This window comes from Oncorhynchus clarkii, chromosome 33 (assembly GCF_045791955.1).
Source record: "Oncorhynchus clarkii lewisi isolate Uvic-CL-2024 chromosome 33, UVic_Ocla_1.0, whole genome shotgun sequence".
In the NCBI taxonomy this organism is placed as follows: domain Eukaryota; kingdom Metazoa; phylum Chordata; class Actinopteri; order Salmoniformes; family Salmonidae; genus Oncorhynchus; species Oncorhynchus clarkii.
In genome coordinates, this window is record NC_092179.1 from 23,404,394 (window position 1) to 23,417,183 (window position 12,790).

At 46.0% G+C, this 12,790-nt stretch overlaps 3 protein-coding genes across 11 annotated transcripts in view; 1 reads left to right on the plus strand and 2 right to left on the minus strand.

Annotated features, from left to right (window-relative positions):
- The window catches only part of LOC139393316 (inosine-5'-monophosphate dehydrogenase 1b), a 30,141-nt gene extending 27,391 nt beyond the window's left edge, over positions 1–2,750 (plus strand). For all 9 annotated transcript variants that reach the window (XM_071141857.1, XM_071141859.1, XM_071141858.1 and 6 more), the window contains one exon: positions 725–2,750. In XM_071141857.1, the coding sequence (XP_070997958.1) occupies positions 725–828 (104 nt within the window). In that variant the 3' untranslated portion in view covers positions 829–2,750. The remainder of the gene's footprint in view (positions 1–724) is intronic.
- Positions 1–12,790, minus strand: part of LOC139393229 (protein FAM3C-like) — an 823,321-nt gene that overhangs the window by 91,814 nt on the left and 718,717 nt on the right. The gene's annotated exons all lie outside the window — the stretch shown is intronic.
- LOC139393315 (proline-rich transmembrane protein 4-like) overlaps positions 2,860–12,790 on the minus strand; it is a 52,679-nt gene continuing 42,748 nt past the window's right edge. Inside the window, exon 3 of the mRNA XM_071141856.1 lies at positions 2,860–5,865. Within this exon, the coding sequence (XP_070997957.1) occupies positions 3,806–5,865 (2,060 nt within the window). The 3' untranslated portion in view covers positions 2,860–3,805. The remainder of the gene's footprint in view (positions 5,866–12,790) is intronic.

A 12,790-nucleotide genomic window follows, 5' to 3' on the forward strand; every position in this document is an offset into this window, starting at 1 on the left:
GTGGGAAATGTAAATCTTACCTTTAGATAAGTACTTCCCATCTTGATGTTTGAATCTGGCAGCTAGCCTATAAGGACGGCTAATATGGCGATATGACGTTCCCCTTCAGGCCATCTTGTTAGTGGGAGGAGGGGTGCTCACCATTACGTATTTCATCTTTGAATGGGGATGAATTATGGGAAGCTTTGTTAGTCTCCTCTCTCTGTCCACTAGCGTCCTTCCCTCCTCTCCTTCCCCAGTTATCCATAGGGCAGATAACCCTGTAATAAGTATACTGGCAAGATGATGGGGGATTGAATGGGATTTGTCAACCTTTGTTTTATAGTTGAATCAGTATCTTATTTCTTAGACAGATTGATAGCTGATGCAGTAGGAAAGGGTCTATCCGGTTGTTTTAGAGCAGGTAATAGGAATTGTTTTGTGTGTTTTAGGGCAGGTAATAGGAATTGTTTTGTGTTTTAGGGCAGGTAATAGGAGTTGTTTTGTGTGTTTTAGGGCAGGTAATAGGAGTTGTTTTGTGTGTTTTAGGGCAGGTAATAGGAATTGTTCTGTGTGTTTTAGGGCAGGTGATAGGAATTGTTTTGTGTTTTAGGGCAGGTGATAGGAATTGTTCTGTGTGTTTTAGGGCAGGTGATAGGAATTGTTTTGTGTGGGCGTTATATTATTGATTATCGTTAACTGATTGATGGTATCATTATGTTTTCGCGATGCCCTCTCTCTGCAGTTACGAGAAACGACTTTACTGATGGAGGGGCCAGAAAGAAGCGGACTAGGGCCGCCTCCGACACCCCCACCCCCGTTGTGACCAAACGTAACCGCCACATCTGACACCCACCTCATCACTCTCCCTGCCGACTCCCCACACACCCCACGGGAGAGGTCTGGGGGGGAACACCTGCAAAACAAACACCATCACCTGGGAAACATAGGATTTTGCACTTACGAAGCGGAACATCAGGGTTTTCACCATAACCCCCTCCCAGAATACCGGTCCCCTTGGTGTGTGTGAGAGCGTGTTGAAGGAAGTATTTGATTGTGTGTGTGAGAGAGAGAGAGTGTGTGAGGATAAACTCAGTGAAGAAGGTGCTGTTATGCTATCTTCCTCTTCCTGGTGAAACTGAGAGAGCCATGCTGTCACCCCTCTGTATTCCCTGGGATCTGCTCGTACCGACACCTCCATCAGAAGCCACAAACATCCCAATCAAACTATATATGTGGAAAAACACTTGTCTTGCTACTCTGTGTGCAAGTGTATTGTGGCAATCCTCCTTTATCTATGTAGTTAGCTCTGTTTATGCAGAAAGATGTTAACTGCTTTGAGAAAAGTATATTGTTTTGTTAAACTTTTGACTGTGATTTAACTGACAGACTCATTGGCTGGGACTCTAGACTAGGTGACGTTCCCTCGCTGTAGTGGCCATGTCATACCCCCCTTAGTCGACGTAAACCAATAAACTAGTGGCCTATCACAATGCTTCTAGTGTGTTGAGAGCACGGTTGGGGCCAAAAGATAGACATCGGCCATAGATCGGCAAGGGACGTTTTTAAGACCGCAGTGTCGGTCTCATATGGGTAATGCGATAATCTTTTAGACTGGAATGAAACGAGTTAAGAGAATTGTTTGATTTAAAAGCTGCAGAGCAGGGTTCCCCAACTGGTAGCCCACGAACCAAATTTGACCCACGTGGTTTCATTTGCCCCCCCCCCCCCGGTAAATAAATAATTATTATGCTTGGAACAAAAGTTAATCAGAACCAAGTGATTTTAATTTTGGATATCTGTTCCCAAGTACTCATTTACAAAATGTAAGCAAGGTTTGAAATGATTGTTTAAGGTATATTATATCTGTTTGGACCTCCTGCTGTCAATTTGCAGTCTACAAATGATTTGTAATTATGTTCCGGCCCCTGCCCATCCACCCAAGAAATCGTCCCGTGGCTGAATCTAGTTGACGATCTCTGCTGAAGAAAGTCCCAGTGGCTCGAAGGAGCATGAAGGGTTTTGATATGCATGCTTTTTAGTTTTTTAAAGCCTCAACATGGCTCTATTTATATTCCGCTTTTTTCTAATTCCGTACATACTGCCAAATGTATCAACATGCTCTCTGTGACACTTTAGTGTTATTAATACTAAAAGCCCAAATTTAAAGCTACGAATCGCCAGCAATGTAGTCCCTCGCTCCACCCCTGTCCCAGATTGTGGCATCGATTGCTAGCAGCTTTGACCTGCTCTGATTTCCAGAGATATGCCTTGAAATGGGGGTCGATGATGACCGCACACGACGGAAAGTCTTAAATTCCCGTAAGAACTGTGTTGTATGTGCATGGCGCTATACATCCTACTCACCCCCTTTCTCACTGAGATACTGTATCTATATCATTCAGCTTGTGTAGGAATAGATTTTTCTAACTTTTTTTGTAAACAATGTCCTTTTTGCCAGATATTTTTTTTAGGATGTCTCGAAGCTGTAGGAGTGACTTTCTTTCCGTTTTGTGCTAATGTACTTTGCCCTACCGGGACCTCACTTGACTAACAGTACTCTTACAGTTGACATGAATATTAAGTAAATATGTACATGAAGATGTATGGAGAATTATATACCTGTATCCTGTTTGAAATGGTTGTTTGCAGTCTCCCACCTTTTAGTTATGAAAATCCCCACTGACTATGAAACAGGCCTTGTTTACAATGGGATTACAACAGAAACCGGTCCCTAATGCTGTAAAACAATAAAAGTCCAAATATGTTGATTTGTGGGTTGTTATTAAGGCTGGGAATTGCCAGGGACCTCAGGATACAATATATTGTCACGATACTGACAATAATATTGCGTTGTCAAAAATATCCCCAAATGTAACTATAGAAGATATGTTATACATGACCTGAAACTTGGTGAAAACAAAACATGCACACTTAAATATTGACATTTCTCTTTATTTAATCATGTTTTGAGTAAAGTATTTTTTAAACATTAATAAAATACCAAGCGGCTTCATATAAAATGTACTGTGTGTCAGTCCGAAGTTAAAGCACAATAGTATCGGTGCTATCCTACCAGTATAGTTCACTGCTGCTCCGCTACAATGTTGCCTTTAGTTCAAATCAAGCTTTCCTTTATTGGATGGATCTTAAAGCACATCTCTAACATGTCTAATTCTTCATGTAGAGGCTCACAAACACAATTATATTTTACTGAATTGAAACAACTTGGCATTGAATAACAATCTTACTCTATGAAAATGTAAAGTACATTTGTTTTCTAAGTCCCGTGTAGCTCAGTTGGTAGAGCATGGTGCTGGCAACACCAGGGTCTGATTCCCACAGGGGACCAGTATGGAGGAGAATGTATGCACTCACAATCTGGATAAGAGTATGTTAAAATAAGATTTTCAGTAGTCGTTTATTAAGTGCTTATTTCAATCACAGTATTATTTATTTGAATGCAAAACGTTTTGTACAAATGTATTTTGCTTTCCTGTGCCCCTCTTGAAATGCACAGGAAAACGCAACTTTTATTAACGTATCAAACTTCATCATCCAATAGCAAATGTGGAAAAAAAATTATCCTTGGCATGTGGCATTCTGTGGCACTTAAAAGACTCCTGTCAACATTCACAAACAAACCCTCAGTTCATTTACTCAAACATTTGGCACTATTTTACCTTTCTTGACAATGAAGGCTAGCCTGATGAATCAAACCGCTCGTTGCTCCTTACAGATCGTGACACCATCTTGAATCCTTCTTCACAACACCTTATTTCAGTCCAGTCCTCAGTCTTTAGCCCTTGACTGTTGAGAGCTCTGCCTACAGGTCAATTGTCTCACTGCAGATGCTCATCGCATCAATCTGTCTGCAGACATTGATGAACTCCTCTTGTATGGACCGGTCCGCTTCAGACTCTAGGTCAAGACTCTCCTGTGAGGCTGACCCCAGTGTGCGATAGTGTCTCTGCATGTGTGAGCCCTGGTGGCTGGAGGCTGTAATGCGGCTTGAGCTGCCGCCTAGGGATGGGGGTTGGGCGTGCCCCTCTGGGCTGGAACAGAGGACCAGAAAGGACCCCCCTAATGAGGGTCTGTACAAGGAGCAGGAGGAGGAACTTCCCCTCCAGCGTTCTGGGGAAGAGGAGTTGGAGGACAGGGAGGGAGATGGTGGAGCGCCCAGGATGGTGTCGCCTGCCATAGTTCGGTTTGGTAGAGGGGTTGGGGGAGGAGGGGCCATCTCCACGCAGGAGGTCGTCCGGTACAGGCCTGGGTCAGCTGAGAGGGTCTCTCGAAGCACCTGGCCACTATTGGGCAGGGTGGACGTGGAGTAGGGGATGTTGAGTGACAGGTCACTGCAGCAAAAGGGTTTGGACGGTCTGAAGAGGCTTATGGGAAAGAGGTCCTCGCTGAAGAGCGCCTCATCAATACTACGGCGCAGGTTGATGGGCGATGGCGGCCGCAGGTCAGCCGTGGAGTCGCTGGTGAAGGAGGAACCCCCGGACGCCTCTCCACCACACCTGTCCTCGGGCTTGCTGGAGCCAGGCAGATCCAAATTCAGGTCCAGGTCTCTGTAAGCCAAGGCCCGGTTGCTGTGGTACAGGAGGTCCAGGCCGTTCAAGCTGCTGCCTAGCCTTTCATCCACCAGTGTGTAGAGGGGCAGGCACTCTGTCTCCCCGTGCCCAATGTCGCAGATGGTAAGCTTCTCCTGCTGGCTCAGGGTCCACTGGTAGGTTCCCGGCATAATGGGCGACTTGATCGCCAGCAGCTCCGTCCAGCAGCTTCCTGGCTGAGGAAGGTGGTCAGAGCAGTAAATTGGCTGGGCCACCACCAGGGCTAAGGTGAGACAAACTCCGGCCTCACAAACCCTGCAGCTGAGCTGGAAGGTCCACCAAGGCCAGGGGCGGAACACATCTGCTCCTCCGGCGAGCCCCAGAGAGTGGAGCATGGCGTACAGCTGCAGCCCGGCGCATGCCAGGCAGAACAGAGCCGAAAGGCACACTGTCGCAGCCGCACGGTCCCAGTCCCTGCTCTCTGCGAACGGACAACGGTTGTATCGCTCAGCTGGCGTGGGCGAGGTGTTATTCAGGTGGTAAATGTGCTTTGAGTCCGCCCGTACGTAGCAGAAGAACACAAAATAGGCGACCGATAGAAAAGAAACCAGCGCCACAAACGCTCCCCGGGCGATGAGCGAGATGAAGAGGCAGAAGGGCGCCCTCCTCTGGTAGAGCCTCAGCAGTGCGACGGGACCGAAAGCTGCTGCGAAGTGCAGCAACACCAGACAGGCCAGGAAACAGGGTCTCTGGAAGGCTGAGTAGGATAGCTGCATCCTGGAGCGCATAGAGAGGAGCAGGAAGACCAGGCCGAAGGCTGCAGTCAGGCAGGGGAACGGGGCTTCGTAGAGCAGCAAGGAGGCCTCGGTGGAGGGCAGCCGGTTCTGGTGGCCGTAGGCATCGTAGAGGAGGGAGAAAGCCCTGGTACACCCTGCAGACAGGAGGAAGATGCTGACCAGGCCGAAGTAGCCACAGCCGGAAGGGCAGCGCAGGGGCAGGCACAGCAGGTTGAGCGCCGAGGCCAGGGTCACCATGGCGAAGATGGAGCCCAGACCGTACACGTGTGCATCCCAGGCTAACCCCCAGGCGGCCATAGCGCTGTTCCAATCAGAGTGCAGGGATACGAACATGGTCCGGGACGGAATCAGGAAGGGGTTATTTGATTGGTTTGCGGAGGGGGTGTTGGCGGTGGGGAGGACGTCAGAGGTGGTAAGCGGCGCCCAGGTGTTGGAGATATTGCAGATTCCCGAACGTTCCTGATTGCAGTCTGGGAGGTAGGTGGCTTCACTGCCCATTGGGTCAGATAGCCAGTCTTCAGCATCAGGAAGGTTACCTGAAAAAAACATTGGGAAAATATAGAATTTCAATTTTGATTCCATAAAAAGTTGATCGCTTCCTAAAAAGCAATTTGTCATGAGGTTTGACATGTGAAATCCACCTGTGGCCATCTGACCATCCCAAATATAGATCAATGCCATATGCAGCAGCGTCCATACAGCGCAATGCTGCACAGCCACATCGTCCTCAGGATGCTGTTTTCTGATAACAGCATAGTAATACAATTTACCAGCAGAGGGCAACACCCAAGAGAGTCCATTCTAAACAGGCACACATGAGAATACACAGCGTTTACTCAACATTCGAGCCTAGACACTAATGGGCTGAGGGCCAAGTCTGTGAAAGCATGTGAGCTGAGGGCCAAGTCTGTGAAAGCATGTGGGCTGAGGGCCAAGTCTGTGAAAGCATGTGGGCTGAGGGCCAAGTCTGTGAAAGCATGTGGGATAAGGCTGTATGTAAGGAGGCAACCTCCAACTGGACTGGGCCTAGAAAGGGGGAAGAGAAAAGGGCAGATCAGTGGGGCCTGAAGACCACAGAGCTGGTTCCTTCTTTCTATGACATAAGCAGCCAGTGAACATCTGTCGTTTCCATACAAACATGGCTGACGATGATTGTATTATACATGTTATTTAGTGCACCGTGGGAGGAAATGGCTGTTTGTGGCTTGGTTTGGGACAGACTTGGAGTGTCCCTTTTTAAATTGTACATGCGTGTATGCTCAAACTCTGGCTTGGCTGCAAGACTCATCTGCACTGTTAAACGTCTATGTTTATAAAGGCTACTGGTAAGATCAATGCATGGAAGACGACTTGGATGTGTGTACCTAGTAGGCATTACACACAAATGCATCACGGATGGGCACTAACAACGGTTTCCCTCGCACGGTTTTAGGCTCTTCCTTTTCAAAGCGAGCTTTACAGACTTCGGCAGCCAACATCTTACATGACGTCCATAATAGCCATTAGCCAAAGCATTATCCTCAATCAATGCCACTTCAGTAAAACACACCCATTTATTTCCATGCTTCTCCTCACTCGTGAAAACTGAGAGAAACAGGCCGAATTACATCTTGTATCCAGACACAGACACACAGCCTCATCAGTCATTCAAGCCCAGCCCTATCAGATATAATCTACAGGAGGTTGGTGGCACCTTAATGTGGGAAGACAGGCTCGTGGTAAAGGCTGGAGCAGATTCAATGGAATGGTATCATTCTGTTCGCTCCGTTCCAGACATTATTACGAGCCGTCCTCCCACCAGGCTCCTTATTGGGCTACAGAGACGGAGACAAACGAGCAAGATATCCTGGTATACAGGGAGGTACTAGCAGTTACAGAGCTGCATGATTTGTAGGCTGCTAGATGTAGAGTCACCTTGTGACTCTGTGAAACGTCTGTCTGTGATAGTGGTGTGAAGTGGACTGTGTGGGTTGGATTTGAGTAAAATAAGGATGCTTTTGAATATTGTATAATGCAACCCAGGCATTTGTCAAATGGTCCCAAAATGTGGTCTGTATGGTACTAAAATTCAGTTTGGATGATACACGAGAATAGATCATGTCTGGTGGTACATTGATTGCATGTTCTTATGCAACCTCGATTTATGTACAAACTTCTGTACCACAAAACTAAGTAATGTATTTATACATTTAAGTTGTCCCTTTTCTCTTGTGATATATGAGACCCTAGCTCCTCTGATTGTGTTGTATGGTAGCTGTCTGTTTCCCCACCCCGTCTCAGTCCCAGACCCGTAATGGACTGTTTTGTTTGTGACGTCTCTTCTATACTGGTCCTGTTTCCTCCCTCGAAGACCATTCTTCTTTTTCTCTCTCTCTCTCTCTCTCTCTCTGACACACACGCTCTCTCTTCCTCTCATAACCTCTACCCCATCACAACCTCTACCCCATCGTTGTGTCTCTCTCTTCCTCCCGCATTTCCCCTTCTCTCTCTCTCTCTCGCTCTCTCTCTCTCTCTCTCTCTCTCTCTCTCTCTCGCTCTCTCGCTCTCTCGCTCTCTCTCTCTGTGTCGAAATACACTGTCTGGCTCAATTGAGCTCTAATGTGAACCTCTTTGGGTATGGTGTGCATGCATGTGGCCCTGCAACCATATTGAGGATGCTGAAACACAAAACCCAGTGCCTTTTTCTCTCAGTTTAATGCAAGAGTGCTTCCTGTTAACATGGTGTGTTGTAGAAAGGTTGTCATTAAGACTGTATTCTCCACCTCCCATCAGCCTCGCTGGTCCCTCTCATTCGCCGACCAAAGAAACCTCTCCACTCTAATCAGGAAGCCCAAATCACAACATTGACTCCTGAACATTTCTATCAAAGCCTGACTCGAGTGGCTGATCCTTTTAAAGAGGGGCTTCAACATAAACCTCAGCGCTGTCCTGCAGAGTACTGATTGTCTTCTTTTGACACTCGTTTAGTCTTCATTCCGTGCTCAGCCACCGACTCCCGAGATTCAGTGTGAGTTGATGACGAACCCGTCAAGCTCTGGGAAATATGAACCTGAATGAGCGATCTGTCTCGCGGCACGACATCACCATTTTTATTTTACCTCTGACAGACGGTTACGAGACGGGCGACCGTGGCTTTAATCATGGCACTAATGCTGTGAAATACTGACTGCCAATGTTTTCAGAGGCTTTGTTTTTCCCTGATGCAGGGTTTTTTAATTAGGCCCGTTGAATCTTTAATGGGCAGAAATGAAACGTGTTTAAAGAGGTTCCTCCGTGCATCGTTCCATGATGTTTCTCTATCTCTCTCTAGTCCCCTGTAGGATATAGTATACCCTAGCACAACATGGCTATTGATACATTCCCTTTAAGTTTTGCACAGTTGCACATTTAATGAGTGTGCGTTCAGCTGAATATATAGCAGACTCTGCAGTTACAACAGTCTTGTACACTTCTAAAATCCACTGAGGTGAATCAGCACACTAACAGCTCTGACACAGCTTATTACTCAACTAATCTGGAGGGTGAAATGAACAATAAATTGTATTTGTTCTGACAGGGTTAGAATTACACTGGCAGCCAGGGGTTCTGGGCACTGCCCCTCCCCAAAAGCAATAACATGGCACCCCCATAGAATATTAGTGTTGGTTCAGCCCACTATTTTTCAGCCACCTGTATGAGTCAGTAACTCATTGGAACCATCCCTGATGATGACACCTACAGACAGTGGTTAAATTGTAATCATGTTATGATAAGAGGAGGTGCCTGATATGTTGCTTATCTGTCACTAAAAGATTCCTTTTGAAGATGGCTATTACTACAGGAGATACGAGAAGCAGTGTCGTAACAATAATGATGTAATATTGTCATACCAGACACCCTGCCTGCACAGTGTGGAAAATGTGGGCGGGGCTTAACACAAACGGGAAGCGCCAGGCGAGGCAACTGCCACAGATAAGGGTGGTCATGTTGTGGCAGGCCAGTCGCTTGTTCCGCCCGTTTGTTTACTTTCCTGGGCGATGCCCTAGCTGCCCCGCGGGCACAGTGGAAAACGTGACTGGGGTTTCTGGACTAGAGCCAAGGGTTCCTGCCTGTCTCGCTCGGGTCAAATAATCGCCCATCGGAGCGTCCAGCCAGTCCGCCGGCCTGGATACCCGCCCCTGTTGGAATGTGGCCGTGCGACGGGGACAGCGAAGTCCGGTCCGTTCCATCGCGTGTTGCTGCCTAGTTGTAGTCTACATTCCACTTGTGACGAACCCCTCAGGTTTACAGTCAGTCACATATATGTATGTCATGTCACAGCCCGGATTCAATGCCAACAGCCTATGTATGTATATATGTAGACACCATAATCAATAACAAGCTACTTTACAATAGCTTGGGCAGAGATTTTTGAAGATGGTTAGAAAATAGAGAAAAAGGAAATTCCAACTTATCAGGTGCAGGACAGAAGAACGTATTCAAGAAAAAGATGACCTGACGATGATCCAACTCGGATCAAAGTGTTGTCTTTTTTGTGCGTCTGTTTAAATCGCCATTGAAACATACCAGAGTTGCGAACATACTGTAAGGTTCCCATAGCTCAACAGAAGTTGAGCGATTAGTATCAGACTTACATCAGACAAATGTTTACTATTTTAATGTTTCCATGGTGATGTATGTCTCCTAACTCAGCAGTTATGCCTTAAATGCATCTGTTTTTATATCAATATCAAATCATTTCTGGGCAACAATGAAGTACTTTATTGTTATTTTTTTCAATTAAAATGGTAAAAATACAAATAAACATTTCTTCTTAGTGTAACGGTTTTCTTCCACTGAAGGAGAGGAGGACCAAACTGCAGCGTGGTTAGAGTTCAACATGTTTAATCAAGACCATACACGAGAACACTACACAACAATACATGTGGAAACCGAAACAGTCCTATCTGGTGCAATGACAGAAGACAACCACCCACAAAACCCAACACAAGACAGACTACCTAAATATGGTTCCCAATCAGAGACAATGACTAACACCTGCCTCTGCTTGAGAACCATATCAGGCCAAACGTAGAAATAGACAAACTAGACATACAACATAGAATGCCCACTCAGCTCACGTCCTGACCAACACTAAAACAAAGAAAACACAAAAGAACTATGGTCAGAATGTGACACTTAGCAAAGACACATTTCTCAAGCAAGAATTTTGCTAGGACTATGGTAGTGGTCTGAGTGAGGGGCCTAAGCTTTATGGGAGGAATATGGAACCTCAAAACCAGCTGTTATTGGCAGAGAGGTTTAAACTCTCTTTGTTATTGGTCTATGGGCAGCAGGTAGCCTCAAGGTTAATGTTGGGCCAGTAACCGAAAGGTCTCTGGTTCGCGTACCAGAGTCGACAAGGAGAAAAGTCTGTCACTGTTCCCTTGAGCAAGGCACTTAACTCTAATTGCTTCAGGGGCATTGTACGTGACCCTGGCCATGACCCCACTCTCTGTGGGTGTCTCAGGGAGAGTTGGGACATGCAAGAAACACATTTCCGTTATACACTTGTGTGTAACAGGACAAATATAAGCACCCCCAAATTATTATTAAATATTTCCTGTCGCCAGGCAGTCCAAAACTCCATCCCACCTGAACAGGCAGAAATCACAGCCAGTCTTGTCAAACAGCTCTTACGTTAATATGGCATTATCAGCATTTTCACAATTTCACACTATTATTCCAACCTCATAGTGTGGAGATACAGGTAACTACCAAAATAATTGAAACTACCAACATAAAGTGTCATAATAGGGTGTTGGGCCACCACGAGGCACCTGAACACCTTCAATGTGCCTTGGCAAGTTGGCGTAGATTCTACAAGTGTCTGGAACTCTATTGGAGGGATGCGACACCATTCTTTCACGAGAAATTCCATCATTTGGTGTTTTGTTGATGGTGGTGGAAAACACTGTCTCAGGTGGCACTCCAGAATCTCCCATAAGTGTTCCATTGGTTGAGATCTGGTGACTGAGACGGCCAGGGCATATGGTTTACATCGTTTTCATGCTCATCAAACCATTCAGTGAACACTCGTGCCCTGTGGATGGGGGCTCCACTCCCATCAGGATAGACATGATTCACCATAGGTTGAAGGTGATCACTCAGAATGGCTGTGTATTAATTGACATTTACCTTGCCCTCTAAGGGATCGAGTGGACCTAAACCATGCTAGGAAAATGCACCCCACAGAGCCACCAGAACCTTCATTTACTCAAGGGTTTCCATTATTTTGGCAGTTACCTGTATATATAAAACACAAGTAAATCACGTTTTTGACGTTTTTGGCGACTTGGCCTTTAATACTCTTAATATGCCCCCCTTTTATTGATTTTCATCACATCAACTGATCGGTAAATCAGAACATCAGTGGTCATGAAGGAAATAGGAGGAAAGGACCCAGTTGAAGACTATTTGTTCCAGGATCCCAGTGTAAACCTTGACACCTGACTGCAGAACTCAACTCCCACCGACATCCTCCCCTCCATCTTTCTAATTGGTCTCCTGTTGTCCCCGCGTCAGGAAAATCCAAGGCTTCATTTAGCTTTCATCTGTTTTCCTTCACTTTCAATTTCACTGTCCTCAGAAAGGCAATTCAGCCAGAACGAGTGTCGGAGGAGCTGTCATGCACATTGAAGAGGAGAGAATTGTATTTTGTGTCAAACAAAGTGGAAAGATCTGATATGATCCCAAAACTCCTTTACATCAACAGACCCTGGCCTGCTACAGTCCTACATAGGAACATGTTATGGACTGATTTGATATTTGATTTGCATGATAAGGAGGCAGCAAATTCTCTCTCTCACACACACAAGCCTCTGTGGTGTCACGTCATCTGCAGTAGCACATTTAACTAGTCTATTTTTACTATTTGGCTGAATAGGTCTGCTATTTCTGTAATGTGGGTTACATCTGCTGCGGATAAGTGGGTTTCAAATGAACCTCTTAATTATCACATGATTAATGAATCTTTACTGACCAACCACCAGATGTTTCTACTTCCTCTCTACCTGAGATGTTCTTCTGAAAAGGGTTGCTACTAATCAAACGAAGAGAGGGAGAGAGGTCCTTAGCTAGACTCCGGCTGGTAAATGTTCAACAACACGATTCCAACCAACAGTCACCTCCCTTTGGAGGCAATTAGAGACTGTAGGAAGGGCTGAGGGAAATGTTTCTGCCTGGCTGCTGTGACTCTCAGACAGATTGTAACAGTAATAGGCTGCTTTGCTCTTCAAACTGACAGTGTGTTGAGCTAGATTGGGGAAGTAAGTAAGCGAGGAGTGATTGGAGGGCTTGTGATATAGTGTGTTCAAGTGTGTGTGTGTGTTTCTAAGGGTGTGTGCGTGCGTATCTTTGTGTGTCCAGTATCTTATTTGTGTTTGTGTGATGTTAAGTGCGATCCAGTTACCTGTGATCAGTGGCTTTGACGTTGTCGTCGTA